This window comes from Canis lupus, chromosome 10 (assembly GCF_011100685.1).
Source record: "Canis lupus familiaris isolate Mischka breed German Shepherd chromosome 10, alternate assembly UU_Cfam_GSD_1.0, whole genome shotgun sequence".
In the NCBI taxonomy this organism is placed as follows: Eukaryota; Metazoa; Chordata; class Mammalia; order Carnivora; family Canidae; genus Canis; species Canis lupus.
In genome coordinates this window covers 37777579-37799499 of record NC_049231.1, presented here as the reverse complement: position 1 = coordinate 37799499, position 21921 = coordinate 37777579, and the positions used below count along the sequence as shown (strand labels likewise).

Below are 21921 nucleotides of genomic sequence, written 5' to 3'. Positions count from 1 at the left end.
CGAAATGCCCAAAATATTTAGGTGCAGAAAAGGATTAAAAGTGAGCTTTGAAGATTGCAAATGAGCATGAGGAAACAGACTTTAAGAATTATTAGCACCATGCACATATCTAGAGGTAAAAATCCTGTTTGGCCAATAATTGGGGTCCTCTTGTTCTCTTTTCTATTTATTTATCCCTCATCACACAGCACCTACGAGGACACATACTTACATGCCATTTTACAGAAAGGGAACACAGAAGGGGGAGCCTATTTGAAATCAAAGACAGGGAGAGTGCAGCTCTATCTTCATGTGCTGACCTCACAACTCAGTAGGTTCCTACTAGAATTGTTGAAGAAATTTAATGACATGGGGAAGCAGGAGAGGTAAATGTAATTGGTACAAAAGCAAAAGTCTAAGTAAAGTGTAATTTGTCACAACAGCTAGTCATAAGACTGATTTAGTTTACGTTCCAAGTGCCACCTTGGGCTGCAATTCTGTTTATACCCCTCATTAAAACCTCTGCTGCTTGAAATCCCGAGGCAGTGACTCTGAAATCTAAGTGTGGAATTCACATCTGACCCTTTACGATGAAATGCACGTCAGAGACTTGAGTGTGGAGTGGAAAGGTATGGATTCAGGAATATTCTTTCATAGGTATGTACTATATACATCCTGCTCTGATCATTCTCCTGATTTTTGAATCACCATAGAGCAATTCAGAAAGGAGAAAATGGCAGGATTTTGTAAATCCTTCCCGAAGTCTTTTTAGTTGCTATGGCAAAACTTCGCCAAATGCTTCATAAACAAAAAGGAATGATTTAGCTAACAAGGAACTTCAGGCCCAGGCAAACAGTACTCAAGAATGGTGAAATGAATGGTCTAATCACTTGATTTGTAGGATGTTTGAGATGTAAACAGGCGCTGTGATAGAGCAGCTTTCAAAGTGTAAAATATAGATTCCTATGTGGCTTGTTATATATCACAAATGAAAATGTTTTTCTAACAACTGAAATGCCATTTAAAAGTATAGTTGTTTTTTTTTTTTTTAATTGAAAAGAGATGGGAGAAAATGTATCAAACAAAGGTAATATATCATGCACATTAAAATGTATGAACGTTAAATATATTTATATAGCTGTAACTTAGATTGAATTACTGCTTAATCAAACTATTGTGGCTTGTGGCAAAGCAATAAGAAAAGGTAAATTGCTTAATGATACTTAATGAGACATGCTTATGAATTACCTAGAGTTCATTTCATAACTTTTAAGATATTAGAGTAATTAATTGTTGTCCATAATCTTTATCTTATTTTACGAAAATTTTCTCATTGCTAGTCAACCTGCTTAAATGAGCCAGGATTATTATATCTTTTTATTTTTTTAATTTGAATCCAGAGTCTTCTTGGCAGTGGAATGTATTATTATACAGACAACTGCATTTTAATCATTTTAAGGTAAACCAATGAATAATTTAACTTTGAAATTTCAGAAGGCCAATTATGGCTTTATACTACTTATTCCTGATGGCTTAGGCTGGGGATGGATGAATTTGGACATGCTATCCTTTGAAAAATTGCAATGGCTTAGTTCAGTTCATTAGTTTATCTCATTAGAAGCAGAGAGGTTACATTCAACAAGGACATGAGGCTTAGGACAACATATTCTAAGGGCAGGCCAAAGGATATGAAATTTTCTTAAATTCTAGTGAAATGTTTATAATTTTATGTATTGCAGTGAAGAATAATATTTTTGGTATGTGTTTGTAAGCTTCACGAATCACCTTACATTTCTAGAACCAAAAATAATTGCTATTATTTTTATGAGACAGATAATCCTCTCAACAAGACTATGAAGAAGGTAGTATTTTCCTCCACTTAGGTGATGTTCAGAATAGTTTATTAACTTCTTTAAGGATCTCAAGTTGAACTTTAAATTCATATCCCCTGAGACCAAATTTCATAAATCTTGTGATTTTTTTTTCAATGACAGTGTATGTTCACTTCACTTTCAGAAATGACTAGCTTTCCTATCACTTCAAACAACATAAATGCAGACTCTTGTTATTACTTTCATGGTAAACTGAAAATGGATATAAGCAGGGGGCACCTCATTGACTCAGTCAGTAGAACCTGGGACTCTTGATCTCCAGGTCGTGAGATTAAGCTCCATGTTGGGCATAGAGTTTATGCCTCTTTCCCTTCAGTGTGGGAGGCTGAAATGTTTGTTCTCTGAACATCCTAATAAAGTATGGCTGATAGATTAATGTCTAGGGTCCATTGAGGAGGAATGGGTCTTGTAAACACCCAGATTAAGGGAGAAATGTGAGTGAAAAAAAATGTGAAAAGTGAAAAAAATCTATATGCTAAACTTGTGAAATGCAGTTAAAGCACATATTAGAAGAAAATTTGTAGCTTTAAATGTATATGTTCAAAAGAAAGGCTGAAAATAATGATCTAAATATCCACTTCAAGAATAAGCAAAAGAGTAACAGATTATATCCAATGCATTGGAAAGGAAATGATAAAGGTAAGAACAGATATTTTAACAAGTCAGGAGACAACAAATGTTGGAGAGGATGTGGAGAAAGGGGAACCTTCCTACATTGTTGGTGGGAATGAAAGCTGGTGCACCGCTCTGGAAAACAGTATGGAAGTTCCTCAAAGAGTTAAAAATAGAGCTACCCTGTGACTTAGCAACTGCACTACCCAAAGATACAGGTGTAGTGAGATGATGGGACATCTGCACCCCAATGTTAATAGCAGCAATGTCCACAATAGCCAAACTGTGGAAGGAGCCATGATGTCCTTCGACAGATGAATGGGTAAAGAAGACGTAGTAGATATATACAATGGATTATTACTCAGCCATCAGAAAGGATGAATACTTACCATTTACTTTGACGCATATAGAACTGGAGGGTATTATGCTGAGTGAAATAAGTCAATTGGATAAAGAAAATTATCATATGGTTTCACTCATATGTGGAATATAAGAAATAGTGCAAGAGATCATAAGGGAAGGAGTGGAACCTAATTGGGGAAACAATCAGAGAGGAAGATATGCTATGAGAGACTATTAACTCTATGAAACAAACTGAAGGTTGCTGCTGAAGGGGAGGTTGGTGAGGTATGGGGTAACTGGGTGACGGGCATTATGGAGGACACTTGATGGGATGAGCACTGGCTGTTAAACTTTATGTTGGCGAGTTGAATTTAAATAGAGAAAAATTAATAGACAATAAAGAGTATCAACAAATCCAAAAATTATTTATTTTTGAAGAGAGTGATAAAATTGATAAACACCTGGGTAAAACTGATTGAGAATACAAGAAAAAGACACATAACATGAATACAGGAATTACAAAATGAGACATCACCACAGAATGTACAAATATTACATGTAAGAAGATATTCAAGAGTTTATGCCAATACATTTGAAAATTGAGAAGGTACCAAAAACATAAGGAACGTGGATAGTCCTATATCTGTTAAAATCAAATTAATGTTGGAAAACCTTCCCATGAAGGAAGTCATGGGCCTAATTGGCTTCACCTATGAAATGTACAAATAGTAAAAGAAGAAATAACTCTAATATTTCACAAAATCTTCCATAGAATAGAATATTTTAGTTTTCACCTTATTTTATGAGAACAAGAAACTTAGACACCAAAATCAAACAAGAATATTTAGTGAAAAGAAAATCACAGACCCATATCTCTCAGGAGTATCTATGTAAAAATCCCAAAATAGTAGCAAACAAATTTCAACAATATACAAAACAAACAAACAAACAAACATCATGATTAAGTTTTGTCTATCTTAGTAATGTGAGTTAGATTTAGTGTTCAAAAATTAATCAATATAATTCCATTTTGATAGGATGTAAGAGGAAAAAAATGATAATTTCAATAAATTTAGACAAATGTTAGACAAAACTGAACACCTATTTACAGTAAAAAAAATAAGGATAAAAGATAACTTTCTTGATTTTATAATGATTATCTACATACAACTTACAGCAAACATTATATTTAATGGAGAAATATTGAAAGGTTTTCTTCTCAGATCAGGAATGTGCTACAAATGTCCTCTACCTCTGTGTGTATTCAACATTCTAAAGGTGGTCATAGACAGTACAATATGGTAAGTAAAATAAATAAAGTATAAGGATTAGGAAGACATAAATATTATCATTATCATCATGTTGCTGATGATAGTACTGTGTATGTATAAAATCCAAAGAAGTGTACTCGATATATTCTTAGACTTGATACATTAATTTGGCAAGACTTTTGTACACTTGGCCACTTTACAACAAGTGAATTAATTTTTATGTGAGTAAAAAATAGAAAGTAAAATTTGATAGAAAGGTAGCTTTTACAAAAACATCAAGCAACTTCAAATACCTAAGAGTGAATGTAAAGAAAAATGTTAGGCTTCTACAGAAAAATATATTTTATTGAAAAAAATTGAAGAACACCTAAATGAATAAAGTCATATAACATGTTCATGATTTGGATGACCCGATATTAAAAGGAAAATAATGACCCTCATATTGATCTACAGACTAAATGCAATTCCAAAAAAATTTAAGATGGATTTTTTTGAGTGTGAAAACCAAGGCCATTCCAAAATGTATACTGAAATAATAGGGTCAGGAATAGTCATCACCATCTTGAAGAAGTGGGAGGACTTATTTTACTAGATATAAATTTATGTGATTTACAGCCACAGCAATTAATTCAACAGGCTTTGGCTTCATGGTTAGGCAAATAGACCAACAGGAAAAAATAGAACCTGGAAACAGATGCTTATATATATGAACTTTATTGATTGCAAATGAAGCACTATAGTGCAGTGGGTAATAATGTTTTTTTTTTTTCCCCATAAAATGATGCTGATTTAATTGGCTATCTATACAAAAGAAAATCAATCTTGACCCCCACTTTCCATCACACATGAAAATCAATTTCAAGCAGATCATAGGTCTGAATGTAAACGATAAAACAAGATAGCTTCTAGGAGATAAGAGAATAGCTTCATGATCTTGACATAGGGGAAGGGTTGTTAAATAGGACACACAAAAAAATATTAATTTTAAATAATAAACTGGACTACTCTAAAATTAAGAACTGGTATATATCAAAAAACCCCATCAAGAAATTGACCACCTCATCTCAATCTGGGAGACAGAATCTGTAATTTATATACTAAAGAAAAACCTTATATGGAAAAATATAAAAAGAACAAGGTCTTATCAATAAGAAAAAAGGCAACCCAATAGGAAAGTAAGTATTCATAAAGTGGGATACCCAAATGGCCCACAAACATCTGAAAAGTTGCTCAACTTTAGTGTTTGTAGGGAAGCATGATAAAATGGCCCTACTCACCTGGCCCAACTTGGGACTGACACCAATGTTGGTCAGGGTACAGAGGAACCAAAACTCTCATATTTTGCTTCTGGGAGAATAAATTGCTACAATTGCCTTGGAAACTGGTAGGATTGATTAAAGCTGAACATATGCATAACACGTAACCCAACAGAAATATGAAAATAAAATATGCACAAAAATGTTTGTATTCCTGTATTAATTCTGTCTCTGTGTAAGAAGCTATACCCCAAACTTAGCACTTTACAATAATTACACTTATTGTGTCACAGTTTCTGTGGTTCAGGAGTCCATGTGCAGTTTCTCTGGGTGCCTCCAACTCCAGGTCTCTCATGAGGCTCCGGGAGTGTGGTGTTACTGAAGGCTGGACTGGGAGAGACTGTTTCCAAGTTCACGATCAGGGTGGTTGATAGGATTCATTCTTCATAGTATATTGGCCAAAGGCCACCCTCACTTCCTTGCCCCGTGGGCTTATCTACAAGTAAGCTCACAACATAGTAGCTGGCTTCCCTCAACAAGCAAACCAGCAAGTGTGAGGAAGACAAATGGCACAGTTCTTTGGGATGGAAGTCTACAAAAATGTGAACTCCAGGAGGCAGAGATCATTAGGGGCTATCTCAAAGGCGACAGCCCACATCATATTATTCAAAATAGCAGAACGGTTGAGAATAAACTGATGGATCAAGATATTGTGTAACTGTCTTATAGCAGAACACTATTCTGCAATGAAAATGAATACATTATTGTTTCCCACAAATATGAATGACCCTCACAAACATAACATAGAACAAAAGGAGTCAGAGACAAATGAATCATCTGTATTTATCATCTTTTATATAATGAGCAAAAGCTGGCACAGACATAGCTAACTATGGTGTTTATCTTTTTGAAGTGAGGGATGGTTTAGTCACTAAAGGGGCAGTGTGTGAAGAGATATATTTAGATGCTAATAATGTTCCATTTGTTGACCAGTGTGGCGGTTGTATGCATGTTTTCACTTTGTGTTGATTGATTGAGCTGCATACACACATGATTTGTTGACTTTCCTATATATATGTTATACTCCAATAAAATGCTTATTTAAAATCGATTGTACAATACCACACATGTGATTTGTTGTTTGAGGTCTGATACACCACTGCTTCTTACATACTAATAATTTAGGCTAGGTTTCTCATGGGTAACTAGACTGAATTGGAATTTCGAGATGTGTGCCATAGTACCTTATCTCTGGGTTCATTACCTCATCACCATCTCCAGAAAACTCCGAAGTAAACAAATGCATTGTGATTTAAAGCCACCTTGAGATTGTGATGTTTTTTTAAAATTGCTTCACCCCAGATAATTTCTGTGCAACTGCTTTCATAAGAGAAACCCAGAAAAGCCAGAGAGGCAAGGGTTTATATTCTTAGCATAGTGGATGGGAAACAAGAGGTAATGATTCCAAAAGGAAGGCAGATTTAAGACTCCAGCTCTAAAAATGTAAAGCCCTAGAGGTACTTGGGGTCCTTAGAGAACTCAGGGATTCAATATAAGTGACCAGCATGCCATGTAAGTTAAGAGATACAAAGATACTGTATATAGCATGTCAGAGACAGCTTTTAAAAAGTAAGACAGAGATGAGGAAGACAAGTGAAAGGCCTCATGTTGGGGACTGACTGATATGTATGGTTGGAATAAAAATCTCAGTTCTGGGCAGTGTTGAAAGCACAGGGAAAGGCTAAGGCAGCTTTGACCTGAACTCTTTCTTGATGGAGAAAGACCAAGGCTTTCCAGAAATGAAAGGTGTGGAAGAAGAAACTTTGAGCCTTTGTAACATGGACGTGTTGTGTGAAAAAAATTTCAGTGCCTTTCTTTGGTCTTGGGGCCAGACGAATGGCAGCCTCGTGGACTGAAGCTGTGGACCCCTCGAGGCAGCATCTGGTTAGCTGGTTAACATGAAGCCTATGGCCACATGCTTTTTTGATATTGTGTACTGTGGGTGGAAAGATGCTGTAGAAAGTTCCTCAAGCTAACATGTGGCCTTTGTCAGGAGACACTTTTGTATGGGGGGCTTAATCTAGGGCAACGTATTTCATCATTCTCTCATGGACCAGTTAGAAAGACATGCTCCCTGGAATTCTCAGACCTGTGCTGTCATAGCCAGAAGGCTGACACACGGGTCACCTTCCTAGCAGGAGTTTTGATTTCCATAGAAGACATTCCATATTGATAATCATGCACCCTCTATTTTTCCACCAGTGTGCATGCATATATTTCTTATCTGCATGACTATTCTGTTATCCAAGGAGATGTATTCAAGTATTAAAGGTGCTAATATTCTTGAATTGGTATAATATTGAATTAAAAGAATCATCTATGTTATTCATTGTGAAACCTTAGTTAGAACAAGCAATAGAGCTTTCGAGGTCTCTGAGGTATTGAATACTTTTGCTCATATTTCATGAGGGAGAAATATTAAGCAAGCTGAAAATATACTTGGTGAGAAAGGAACATTTTCCTGGAATGCTTTCCCAAGAATACACGGTTTGAGGTCCTGCAAAGTAGTGGACTTCATTGTGAGTGGACAGAGACCAGCTAATAATGACCAAGATGATCCCTGATCCTATAGCTATGGTCTGATTTTATATTAGATCCACTTGAAAGCTACAAACTTTTAGAACCATGAGTTTGGACTCCCCAGTAGACTATTTTCTTTGCAGTTCCTGCTGGGAAAGTGACTCTTATTTTATTTTTATTTTTTATTTTTGTTTTTTATCATAGGACTTGATGACTGGTGCTGATCAGTTCTCTCATGCAGACATTTACATGGAAGGTGACTTAAAGTCCACACACTTACACAGGTACACACACCCTCTTCTCTTTCTTCATGTCCTTTTGATTTCCCTCTGTGTTAAAAGCCCAATGGACTCAGAATGAAGCCTCTTCTTGCTTGCTAAGGAGATGTTTCAGTTCCACTTCTTATCAATGAGACTCTTTCAGTATTTGAAGATGGGTACAAATGAAAGTATCATCTCTTGAAATTGTAGTTGGGAGTCTGTACTGACTTCGAAGCAACCGGTTTGAGTTTGGTTATATCTCGTGGAAGTAAATCTCATTAATGAAGATCTGAATTCTATCTGCAAGCATTTGTGAGGTGCCTCATATCCAATCCACATTTCTAGGCACTGTGGGGGCACAGAAGAATGCAAGATATGGCTCCTTTGCTCAAGGATCATCAAAATATGCACACATATAGCAGACGAAAATACAAAGCCATGTGCACAGGGGAACACACAAGGCGAAGAGGAGATAACAGTCTTATCAATGTGCAAAGAAAGAAAATCCATTACAATGTGGTGCAGAGGGAAGGTTTAATAGCAGAATAGCTTAATGGTGGAATTGTGAAGCTTAGGATTTGGATATGCAGAGAGAAGACATGAACTTCAGGTATGTTAGTGGATGTCTAACCATCCTCCTAAATGTCTCATAGCATGAGGCCTTTATCCAGTATAGAGTTTTTAAAATGCAACTTCTCTTTCATACTGAATTCTCCTTTTATAGATGGGGAAACTGAGGCACAGAGAAGATAAGGAACTAGATGGAGTTCACAGAGCTGCGAAGTGTCAGAGCAAAGACTTCAACCCAATCTGGCTCTGGCATCTATGTTCCTAAACATTATATTACCTGTTCAATCATTAATTCAAATAGGTTCTCCATTGTGTATAAGCTATTATACTAGATACTGAGGATCAAATAGTGAAAAGGTCACAGATTCCTTCCTCACAGTGTGAAGAATCCAATGGGAGAGACAGATAAGTAAACAAGGAATTGTAAGACAGAATGGCAAAGGCAAGAAAAGTACTGTTGGATCACCAAAAAGGATATCAGGGAAATTCTCCGGGGACACCAGGAACATGTGCAGAAGGAGGATCTGATACAGATCTGAGGCTTGGAAGGTGAGGAGGTATTAGCTGATAAAATGGAACACACATTATGGGTAGAAAAGACCCCAAGACAAAATCAGTTTAAGGACAGATTAGCTCCAGCTCTGAAGCTGAGCATGAGATGATTGGCTAAGGAGAAGCCTGAGGCTACAGCCAACTCACAAGCTGATCCTGCAGACCTTCATCTTCTGAGTTAAGAGGCTGGAGTTTCTTCCTGAGGTTGGGTGGGGGGAGGGCAGCTAGTGGAAGCTACCTTCTAGCTGAGCTCTAAACGGATGGAAGCGTGGAAGCGTGGAGTCTAGGCAGAGAGAGCACTTGCGGTTATTTATCAGAACTGTGGTCTAATCTCTGAGTCAGAAAGGGGCACTGGGAATGGAAAGAAGTAGAAGGCTTTAATAAATATCATATTAAGAAGGAAGAGCCAGTGGGAACTGATGAGTGGTTATGTGGGGCCAAGGTAAGGGAGGGGGAAAGGATGCAAATGGCTTCCAACTTTCTGTCTTGGGTAAGTAGGTAACACGTGGTGACATTCATGCATCAGGGAACACAAAGTGAGACATAGCACAGAACAGGGAAGCCCTGTAAACTCAGGAGCTTGGAATGGCTCCAACAACACATCAATCTTTGTGTGTCCTTCTGGCAGATACCTGGATTGAATTCACAGCACTGGTGCCACCTAACCTGGCGAAGTCCACTAGCCTGCCCCTGGTCCTGGGCCCACCATCCACCATCCAGTCACGTGATCACACACCGAGCATCTTAGACTGCCCGGAGGTGCTGACTACTTGACAGTATCTATCATGGCAGGTAGTACTACTGGTCTGCGCAGATGGATGGAGACAATCATGGATGGAGAGTACCAATCCTTTCTCCCAGGTCCCAGTGTCCTTGGGATGATGGTAGAGGCAGGGCTCCCTGGTGTCACTGTTGAGGCCGACCAGCAGGCATGCGGTGAGGGCTTTAGTCAAACCTCCTGGCCCCCCAGGGCCTGCAGAGAAGAGGGTGAGCCTGGAGGCAAGAAATCAGTGTGACAGACCAGAAACCTGTGTGCTGTGAGGCAGACTGTGCCCTTCTTATATCATCTATTTTTCTTATTTAGTGTTAAAGTATAAAACATATTAACTTTTTCCAAATGCACCTGGGTGAGCTACTATGTGTCAAGGTACCGTTAAGAAACCTCTGGATGAGGGCAGCCCAGGTGGCCCAGTGGTTTGGCGCCGCCTTTGGCCCAGGGTGTGATCCTGGAGACCCGGGATCGGTCCTGCGTTGGGCTCCCTGCATGGAGCCTGCTTCTCCCTCTGCCTGTGTCTCTGCCTCTCTCTCTCTCTCTGTGTCTCTCATGAGTAGATATGTAAAATCTTAAAAAAAAACCCAAAAAGCAAAACAGACCTCTGGATGAAAATAGCAGGTATTGACGATGAACGGAATGCAGGGCACCACGTTGTCTCTGCAGCTGCACCTGTGTGTCATGATGTCTGTCATACCCTATGGGTCACCAAGTTCTTTCATGTACACTGGCCCAGTGGATCCTGTTAACCAGCCTGTGAGACAGGGATTGCTATGTTCTACCTTGAAGACACTGGCTTCCCTGTAATAAGTATCAGAGTGAGGGTGTTAGGGTTTCTTTCGAAACCTCTGTAGCAAATCAATACATTCATGTAACACAAACATCCACACAAGTACGAGTGTGAGGACATGAATGCCGTTGGGTTAACAATAATTGCTGGCTCTTTATAACTCCGAGTCATCTCCAAGGCTGAGTTTGCTTATGCAGAAAGTCTGGCGCCTTACGGTGCTCCATCACCCCCTGGCCAACCACCTGCCAGCTCCGGGAATCCCAAAGAGGTACTTCACTCATGGAACCCAACTCTCCACTGGGCACGCTGAACTGTAGTCCCAGGTAGGTGGCAGGAATAGGCAGTGTGGCAGCGGGTGCCCATCCGCCCCTCCGATTTACCTACCCCTCCGCTGGCCTCAGCATCCCTATATGCTGGGAGGCTCGTGGAGTGTGGGCCACATCATTCTGCCCCGCGGCTTCAGTTTCAGCCTGTGGGGAACATGGGCAGGCTTTGGAATGGGGAGTAGGAGGGGGCTGTGCATTCTTTCTCCTGATCTCATTCTGTGAAATGCACTTAGGCTGCGGTGTCTCCAGGCCTAGGCCCCAGCTCTCCTGCAAGTGGCAACCACTCTCTGCCCCTTGAGGGGAGGGCCGAAGTGGCCCGGAGCTTACATCCAAAGGATGGCAACAGCATTCTTAGTTTCCACCTCATTAGTAAATAGTCCCTACTCAATTTTTCTTCTTTTCCTGACAGGATACTCTTTAATCCGTGTCACGTATTTCCCCCATCCATTCCCACCCCCCCTGCCTCCGGTCACCATCAGTGAGTTCTCTGTAGTTGAATCTGTGCCTGGGTTTGTCTCTTCCTCGACTCTTCTTCAATCACCCAATGTACTGTGTCATTTGTGACCTCCTGGGACTTTGATCAGTGTAGCCAGCTAGATCGATATATCCACATGCAGGGTAGGGAGACCACACTATCACTACTTCTTGTGTTCTGTGTGACCCCAAGGGGTGTCCCTCACCCCATCAGAGCTCCCGCACCCTGGCTGCTCTCCTGCCCTGCGGTGGTGATCGTCCTCGGTTGCCTGGGGCACCTTGGCCCTGCGGGCAGCGTCCACGGTGTCCCTAGGTCCCATTCTGCACCTCTCCTGATTTCTCCCAGTTTCTGTCTCTGGTTGCCTTGAGCTCTCATTCTTCCTGACTCATGAAAATCAATCCATTGTCTGCATGGACCTCTCACTAATATAGACCAAGGAAGAAGGGAATGGTTCAGTCGAGCTACCTGGGACACCTCTTTCATTTTCACCTCAGGTCTCTCCTCCCCAGCATGTGTATGAACACACACGCGCACACACACACACACACACACACACACACACACAGAGCGTGTGTCTGAACACAGCCCCTACTGCTCCTGGAGCTGCTTGCTCCTGGTCTTCTTGTCACTGTGGCCTCCCTGTGCTGTAAGACATCTATTCATTCATTATTATCATTTTATTCTCAGAGATTCTCTGTTGGCTGTAGTCTTCCAGTCGCTGGAAACGCCAACCTGGATCTAAACGTAGGTCTAAACCCAGGTATGCAGTGTCCATCCCACCTTGGGAGTTGGTTCCCAGGGAAGTCCAACATACCTTGTCATCCTTGGCTGCATAATGGCAATGCAGGATACCATTGGGTATCCATGTCAGTCCAGAGCACAGACAGCAGGATGCCTCTCTACAGCCAGCCTTTCCCTTCATGGCTATGTAGTACTGTAGGTGAAAAATAAGTTAAAAAAAGACTTTGAGGGGCACCTGGGTGGCTCAGTTGGCTAAACATCTGCCTTTGGCTCAGGTCTCAAGGTCCTGGAATCAAGACCCACAACAGGCTCCCTACTCAGCGGGGAGTCTTCTCCTCCCCCCTGCTCATGCTCACTCTCTCTCTTTCCCAAATAAATAAATGAAAAACCTTAAAAATAAAAAAAGAAGACTATGAGATGCTGTTCACGTATTGACATGATGCTAAACCACCTGGACAGTTTAAGGGAAGTATTCTCTTTTCTCTGAGTTCTCTTCCTAGTGGAATTCAAGAAGACCAAATGCAGAAGAGCTTTAAAAAAATAAAAAATAATAAAAATAATTGTTATTTAAAAAGAACTTTTCAGATATGTTCAGCCTTTAAAAAGAAAGAAATTCTGATTCATGCCATAACATGGATGGATCCTGAGGATATCATTATAAGCCAGTCATATAAGGAAAATGCTGCATAATTCCATTTATATGAGATACCTGGGAGAGTCAGATTCATAGAAAGAAGTATGAAGGTTGCCAGACTCTGGGGGAGACTGGCTGAGGGTTACTGTTCGATGGGTAAAGAGTTTCAGTTTTACAAGATGAAACAATTCTGGACATATGTTGCCCAACAAGAATCTATTTAACACTCCTGAACCATACCCTTAAAATGGTTAAGATAGTAATTTCTAAAATTTATTTTAATTCCAGTATACTTAACATTCAGTGATATATCAGTTTCAGGTGTACAATACAGTGATTCAATAATTCTGTACATTACTCAGTGCTCATCATGATGAATACACTCTTAATCCCCATCACCTATTCCACCCATCCCCCTCCCCACCTCCCCTCTGGAAACTATCAGTGTGTTCACTATAGTTAAATGTGTTTTTCTTTGTTCATCTCTTTTGTTCTTTGTTTTGTTTCTTAGGTTCTACCTATGAAGGAAATCAATATGTATCTGTCTTTCTCTGACTGGCTTAGTTTACTTAGCATCATACCCACTAGATCCATCCATGTTGTTGCAAGTGGCAAGATTTCAATCTCTTTTTTGGCTAAGCAATTTTCCACTATATATATATATATATATATATATATATATATATATATACACACACACACATATATACCACATCATCTTTATTCACTCATCTGTTGATGGACACCTGGGTTGCTTCCATAGTTTGGCTACTGTAAATAATGCTGCAATATGCATAGGGATGCATATATCTTTTCAAATTAATGTTTTCATATTCTTTGAGCAAACACCCAGTAGAAGAATTAGTGGGTCATATGGTAATTCTATTTTTAGTTTTTGGAGGAGCCTCCATACTGTTTTCCACCGTGGCTGCACCAGTTTGCATTCCCACCAGCAGTGCAGGAGGGTTCCCTTTTCTCCTCATCCTTGCCAACACTTGATACTAGTTGTGGCTTTTATTTTAGCCATTCTGACAGGATGTGAGGCAATATCTCATGTGGTTTTGATTTGCATTGCCTTGATGATTAGTGATGGTGAGCATCTTTTCTGGTGTCTTTTGGCAAGGGTAAATTTTATGTGTGTTTTACCACAATTAAAAATTTCCTTGGGGTGCCTGAGTGGCTCAGTGGTTGAATGTCTGCCTTAGTTCAGGTCACGATCCCAGAGGTCCTGGGATCAAGTCTTGCATTAGGCCTCTGCACAGCACATATCCTGCTTCCCCCTTTGCCTATGTCTCTGCCCCTCTCTGTAGTTTATCATGAATAAACAAATAAAATCTTTTAAAAAATTCCTTAAGAAGCCAAAAAACTCTTCATTTGCTTCTTGAAAATATTGAGAATCAGCTTCTTTTGGATGAGTGTAATTCCTGTGCTTTTTTTTTTTTTTTTTTTTTTGTATATTTGGAGATCCTCTCTGGCTGCTGTTCTCTGACCTGTGACTCCATCCCAGCCTTGTCTCCTTACCTGTGATGAAGCCCTGTTTATTCCTGTGTGTCAGAATTCACAGAGTTCCCATTGAGCATTTTGAGTCTGATGTTCTCAGGACTTTGTAGGTACTTACTTATCGCTACTGAAATTCACATCGTTCTCATTAATTTTTTGTTAGCACCTCATTAAATTCCTTTGAGAAATTTTACACTTCTGCTTCTATTCTCTGTGCAGCTATAAAAAACACTTTATTGCTTAGAAGTCAACTGATCTGAACATGTAGCCATCTAGTACATCATAATCCTAAATTGAAAATTCATTTTAGAATTTGCAGAAATAAATGGAATATTTTTGGACCATTTAAAATATGTACAAATAGTACTTGCTGATAAAGTTTTCGTTCTATTTCTAATTTTCTGTTATTGCTTTTTCTGTTGTTGCCTGTGGTTTCCCTCTTTATTCTCTTTCTCATGGGAGATTGAGCCAAATGATTGAATTTAGTCATCGTAATAGCCCATCAAGCCTGATGCTTTGATTTGGGCAGACCGTTCTTCCAGGACAAGGCAATTTTCATATAAAGAACTGGCTTGGGCTTGGGCAGGGTAGACATCTGCCCACAGGAAGTGCTTGGCTGGCTTTTGGCAGGGTTTCCCAGCCATTCAGAAGAGTTTAGGAAAGCTCCTAGAGAGGAGTTTTAGAAGACAAATACCCACATTAGCATTAGAACCTCCTTAGGGAGAAGAGGAAAAGGTGAAAAATGGAGACTATGCCCTCAATCCTCTCTAACTCCCCCAGACCTCAAGCCTAGCTGGTTCAGCAGGGCGGGGGTGGGGTGGGGATGGGGGGGTTAAGGGGGGGAGGAGGTAGGTTTTCAATTGGAAATAAGATTGGGATTTAAATCCAGTGGTATTAAAAGAAAAAAAGAAAGGCTCAAGGATCTGTCTGACATGTAGAAAAGGGGTGAGAGTAGCTGAAGGCAGTGACAGTAAGAAATAAAACCATTTCATCTTTATAACCCACTGAATTGAGGCCAGATACAAGTAAATGTCAACTCCTTCATGAATCTTGTCTGTCTTGATTTCCATTGTGTTCCCAGAAATACCCGGCACATATTTGGTAGGTACCCAGTAGATAATTGTTGAGGAAACAAGCAAGCAAACATAACATAAACAAAACAATGTCCTCTGAGGTCAGATAGAGGCAAATATGAAATATTACTCTGCCATTTCCTAATGGTTGACTTAAACAATATCCTCAATATCACATCCATGTGTTCTCTGAGCTCCTGTATATATACTCCTGTGAGTATAATAATGATAATGTTAATCTCACAGGATGGTACTGGTTGACCAGATAATATATAAGCACAGAATAAGTATTCAATAAACATTTATTTTATTTCCTCCTTTGCATATGCATATTATATACACATTCTGTTTTATGCAGCTATTCAAGATGAATTCCTGTGGATGGTGAATAAATAATATTAAATTCCAAACAAAGAATTCAACACAAACAGTGACCTTAGTTCTGTAAAGATTTACTTAATGAGAATTCTTTTCTTAAGCTCTGAGAAACATTATACCCAGTGAAACAAATGTTGTAGGATTAATGATACCAAACCAATCCCAGGAAGCATTTTCTACCAATTTCTTTTTCCTTCCTTTCATAGCTTCCTACTCCCTCTGCAGGAAGACCTTTCTCCCATTCTTTTTTCCTCTTTCTGTTTTTCTTATCTTTTTTAAACCCTCTTTCATTTCTATGAACAGAAAAAAAAAATAAAGGAGAAAAAAGGAGAGTATCAAAGAAAAGGAATGAGATTGGAAGATCAATCTCTTGGCTCCCCAAGTAGGAAGAAATAAGGGTAGGAGGGAGGCAGTGGCACTCAGGAGGGAAGAAGCAGAGGTGGTTACTTTACCAAGTGCCATTAGCAAGTGTCTATTTGAGGGAAGTTTACACATAAGAGTTTTTTTTTTTAATATTTTTTTTGAGAGAGAGTTTTTTTCCCCAGAAAATCAGAAACTTAGAGAAGCAAGAAAAAGATTCTGACAGAAATGACAACAGGGTTTTGTTTCCTTCGAGAAAGAGGATACCAGATATCGAAACCAGCCCACTTGATACTGCCCAGAGCCAGGCCAGCTGCAGGATTTTGTTCCATTCATTTTTTTATAGCAGAATTTTGGTGTTTTCCTCAAATTTGCCCTTGGAAATCTGGGTTTCTCCTCATGGCTGCCATTTGGCACTCTGTCTCTTATATGGTCCATCTACACAAGGGTAAGTGAGGCAAATGTTTCTCTAAGAAACCCAGTTTCTCTGCTCCTTGGAAAGATGATCAAGAACAGAAATGATTTTGGGAATTTTAGAAGGCCAGCCCACTGAGGGGAAATTCAGATTCATGTGAAGGATAAAGTATTCCTCTAAATAGTGAAGCTCTTCTTGCACACTTTAAACATAATTAAATTCCTGTGCACACTCATATACTCACAAACAAGCACACATGTATGAACACAGATAAATAAATTAGCCTGTCACTTGTCCAGAAACCAGTTGCTTAAATATCTGAGGGAAGACAATTATGTTTAACCTGAATTTGTCAGGGCCTGTGGATTTCCTGTTGCTTTTTTCTTTCCTTTTTTGTAGCCATCACTAATTTATGAAAAATATAATCACTAGGAATCTCTTATGTGTTCAGCACTGTATGAAGTGCTATTTGAATGAAGTGAAATATGAAGCACAGTCCCTTTCTTGGGAAACATGGGACCTGGGGATAGGCACACACATAATTAAGCAGTAAATCTTATAGTGTTCAAGGTCAGGGGAATCTCTCTACCTTGTGCGCTGTAAATTAGCTCATTCTTCCTCTCGTGACCTTCCTTATTAGAAGGTTTTCTTAAGCCCACTTGGTGGGCTTAATAAGTCTCTGAACTATGGCTTTTAGTTTGCAAAATTTAATTTTGATTTGCTTCATTTGAGGGGATGTACCTAGAAAGGCACATCCTAGTTTCTGTGCTCCTTGCTCTACCTTGTATTGGCCACAAAGGCTGGGGGACTCCGTGGAGAGTCAATGGAACTCAACAAGGATGTGGCGAACGATTGCTCTACTCCGGATGCTGTGTGCTAAGTGCTACAGCACAGACACTCTATGTTCAAGGAGTTTACAGTGTTCTAGAGAAGACAGATGGGGAATGCAACAAACATGCACAAAGCAGGGAGAAATTCTTTCTAACTAAAGAGAATGGGCAAGGTTTTAATGGAAGAAGCATGATTTAGATAGGTTCAGAGATCATTCCAGGAAATAGAGTGTCTTGAGTTTACAGAAAGCTTGGTGGAGATGAGGTGGTTGAAGACATCCATAGCCAGAGCATAAGGGATGAGCTTTGAGTGTTTGGCAGGCTTGACTTGTCAGTTTATGTTGATTTTAGCATGAACTTCAGCAATATTTGTATATTTTCCCATTTTCAGTCTGCAGTTCTCCTGCAAGAAAGGTATTTAGAAGATTCTATTTCCAGAAGCCTATTTGGAGACATAAGCTCGGCAGCTGGCATGATAATGAACCCATTTCAATAGAATAAATCCCATTACTATTAATATTAAGCAGCCACAGAATGATTCATGAAGTTCTTTTCAAAATTCAAAAAGTACTTAATCAAAAGGAGGGGGAGGAGAAAGAATAAATAGAAATCATGTCAAAGTTGATTATTGTTGGCTTTCTTTAAGAGTCAAATCCACTGTTTCTCAGGCTGACTGATGCTTAGTGCATTGATTTATTTTACCAAATAAAACTTTGCATTTGGTCTGATAGAGAAAAACCTGACAAAAGGCTCAAATGTCTAGGGAGTTTATTGCTTTTTTGTAGGTCACATAGCTGCCCTAAGGTATATAAGTTCTGTGTTCCAGATTTTCTAGATGTTTTCAGCTGATGAATTTTCTGTTAATTTCTGTCTCTAAGTTCATTGGTCCTCATTTCATCCTGCTTTTTGTTTCCTAGCACACAAATAGGTAGCCCCACTTCTTCCTAAGGAAAGATTAAAAAAAAAGATTTTATTTATTTATACATGAGAGACACACACAGAGAGGTAGAGACATAGGCAGAGGGAGAAGCAGGCACCTTGAGGGGAGCCCGAGGTAGGACTTGATCCAGGACCCCTGGATCATGACCTGAGCCCAAGGCAGATGCTCAACCACTGAGCCACCCAGGCATCCTGATTTAAATGATTATCTATCATTACCCAGAAATGTACCTCTTTATCCTTTATTTGATTTCTGTATGTTCATTTTCTATCTACTTCAAATGTTACTTTTTCTTCCCTTCACTTTTAATAACATGAAAGCTCAATTTTTTTTTAGTAACCTTAGTACCCAATATTTTCAAAAGCATTTTGATAATTTAAATACACTATTTCAATGGCTTCTATTAACAAATTTACATTTCCTCTCAAAAATATAGTGCTTGAGTTAGTCAGATATTTTCCCCAAAGAAACCACACAACCCATCCCAAAAGCTTACCCCTTGATTTTGCATTTAATGGAGTTCACTGGCTGGCCTCATAAAGAAATGACTCACAAATCTTAATTCTTTGAGTTCCTTATGGAAAGAAGTCAAATTGGGAAGAAGAAGAGGTGAGAACGACCCCCGGACCGGCCAAAGCCCGCGTGCCGCCGCATCCCCGTGTCCAGCGCTTATGTCCCGCCACCATCCCCACCATGCCCAAGAGAAAGGCTGAAGGGGATGATAAAGGAGATAAAGCCAAGGTGAAGGATGAGCCACAGAGAAGATCTGCAAGGTTATCTGCTAAACCTGCTCCTCCAAAGCCAAAGCGCAAGCCTAAAAAGGCCCCTGCAAAGAAGGGAGAGAAGGTACCCAAAGGGAAAAAGGGGAAAGCTGATGCTGGCAAGGATGGAAATACCCTGCAGAACATGGAGATGCCAAAACAGACCAGGCACAGGAAGCTGAAGGTGCTGGAGATGCTGGAGATGCCAAGTGAAGTGTTTGTATTTTTGATAACTGTGTACTTCTGGTGACTGTACAGTTTGAAATACTATTTTTTCTCAAGTTTTATAAAAATGCAGAATTTTGTTTTACTTTTTTTTTTTTTTAAGCTATGTTGTTAGCACACGGAACACTTCATTGTTGTTTTGGGGGAAGGACATATGTCACTAATAGAATATCTCAGAAGCTAGATTGATAACAAGAGGGAAAAACACCTTCCCCTTCTAGTTTTTAGAAACTTCCTCTTGGCTCCCAGGAGGAGGGATTCCTTGATGTTGACACACATGAGCCACCTTGGTGGTGTGCAAAAACTAAAATCCATTTTTTTATGTCCTCTTCTCCCTCTCTGCCTTCAACATAGACTTGACTCCCTTAAACCCAGAGACCTGTTGGAACCTGACCCCATGAAATGGTTCCCAGTATGTCGGGCAATCTGGAATTTACAGTGTCACCACTGAGATGGCGTCCCTCAAAAGAGTTTCTTTTTTTTAGCTTGTGGATCTTCAGATTGATAATTCTGCCATTTTCATTTCATTTCCTGAAAGTCAGGGTCGGCTTGTGAAAAGTTGTTAAACAACATACTAAATGTGAACTGTTAACCCTCACTCTAAACTTTCCCTGTTCAGAGCATCACATGAAGACTTCATTGGGTTTTATAGTGGCTTTCTGATTTTGGGAGTCCACTGAAGAAGGGAGTTTGAAAGTTGTTGTATACTGTTAACGATCGTCCACCCATGTCCTGCCTGAAATACCATGATTGTTTATGAAAAGTATCTTTAATAAAGCTGGATACAGTTTGGCTTGGAAAAAAAAAGTCAAATTGGTAGCCAACCAGGTTTTCAGCAATTTGCCAGTTACATGAGGGTTTCTGGTCAATAGCTCCAAAATTCCTCCTTAAGGAAAGATTTTCAAGTAAGAGCCTGATTAACTAGGTAAGATTTAAAAGCAGATTTTAGGGATGCCTGGGCTCAGGGTGTGATTCCAGGGTTGTAAGATCGAGCTCCATGTCAGGGTCCACACTGGGTCCACACCTGCTTGAGGCTCTCTCTCCCTCTCCCCCACCCCCCATTTGTGCTGTCTTCTCTCTTTCTAAAAACAAAAAACACAGATTTCAAATCTCAGTCTGCATCAGTATAGAGTATTCATCATTCATCATATGAAACTAATAAAGTGGAAATTGGTGAGTGGAAGAAAGGAACAAGTTAACATAAGACTGAAAGATCCCTAGAATGGGTGCCTGTGGATGACCCTATTTCATCTGTTTCTGGGACAGGAAATAGGATAAATAGTTTTTCCTGCTTCTGTGCCCTTGTTTTCTTTCACACTCTCTTCACTATCTTTCTTATAAGAATCTCCATTTAAGTATACGACTTAGAGTACCACAGTGGATTTAGAGGGGGATAAAAGGTCCTTCGGATTGCAGTATAGACGTCATCCACTTCAGCATGAAGCATATGATGTCTCTGTTCTGTCTATTCAGCAGACTCAATCAGCTTTGAGTTTAAGGCCAAATCTTGTTCCCAGAAAAGCCAACTAAGCTCCTCCCTCACCTGGCTTTTCTTCCTCCATCAGCTTCTCTTGGTGTATAACTTAGTGGCTTAAACAATAAACATATGTTATGTCAGTTGCTCTAGGTTAGAAACCCAGGTGCAGATTAGCTCAGGGTCCCTCACAAAGTGCCACTGAGGTGTCTGCTGAGGCTGCAGTTTTATCAGTGCTCAATGGGGGGATGATACACTTCCAGACTCACATATAGTGGTTGGCCAGCTTTGGTCATTACTGCCTGCAAGCAGGGGCATCAGTTCTTGACATATGGGTCTTCCACAGGATAGGGCAGCTGGCACCCAAGATGAAAGTCGAGTTCTTTCTGTAACCTCACTTCAAATGTGAAATCATACCACCTTTGCCATATTTTTTCATTAGAAGTGGGTCACCAGGTCCAACCTACCCTTGAGGGGAGCAGATTGCACAAAGGAAGAGGAATCATGGTGGGCTGTCTTAGAGGTGCTGGCCATACCTGCTTGTGAATTATTGCAAAACCAGGTACTCTAGAGAGAATCTCTTTTAGGGTAGGGATTTAGCCCCAAGGCATCTTGAAATCCTTAGCACTCGCTTTTAGTCTTTTGGGGGTACCAAAATAGAAAGACTTTTTGACATCACCTTCACAATATGGGAGTTTATTTTAAGGAATCTTTAGCTCAGTGGGACTGGTGAAAGTCTTTCTTTGGCCATCTGCTTGATTCCGCTTGATTCCTTCTCTCTGCCAACCCCCTTCCTTGGTTGGTGACTTGAACCTGTCTCTCATCTTCTCAGATTGCAAGTGTCCTGTGATGGCCACCCATGGCTTTCCTCTAGTTGGTTTTACATCAGCTTGCATTGCTATTTCTGACATTC

At 39.8% G+C, this 21921-nt stretch overlaps 1 protein-coding gene across 1 annotated transcript; it reads left to right on the top strand.

The window, feature by feature from the left end:
* The first annotated feature begins 19239 nt into the window (after positions 1-19239).
* On the top strand, positions 19240-19559 carry LOC611115 (non-histone chromosomal protein HMG-17-like). Its single transcript, XM_038551576.1, has one exon. It carries the CDS (start codon positions 19242-19244, stop codon positions 19557-19559), a length of 318 nt encoding a protein of 105 aa, XP_038407504.1. The 5' UTR covers positions 19240-19241.
* Positions 19560-21921: the final 2362 nt, after the last annotated feature.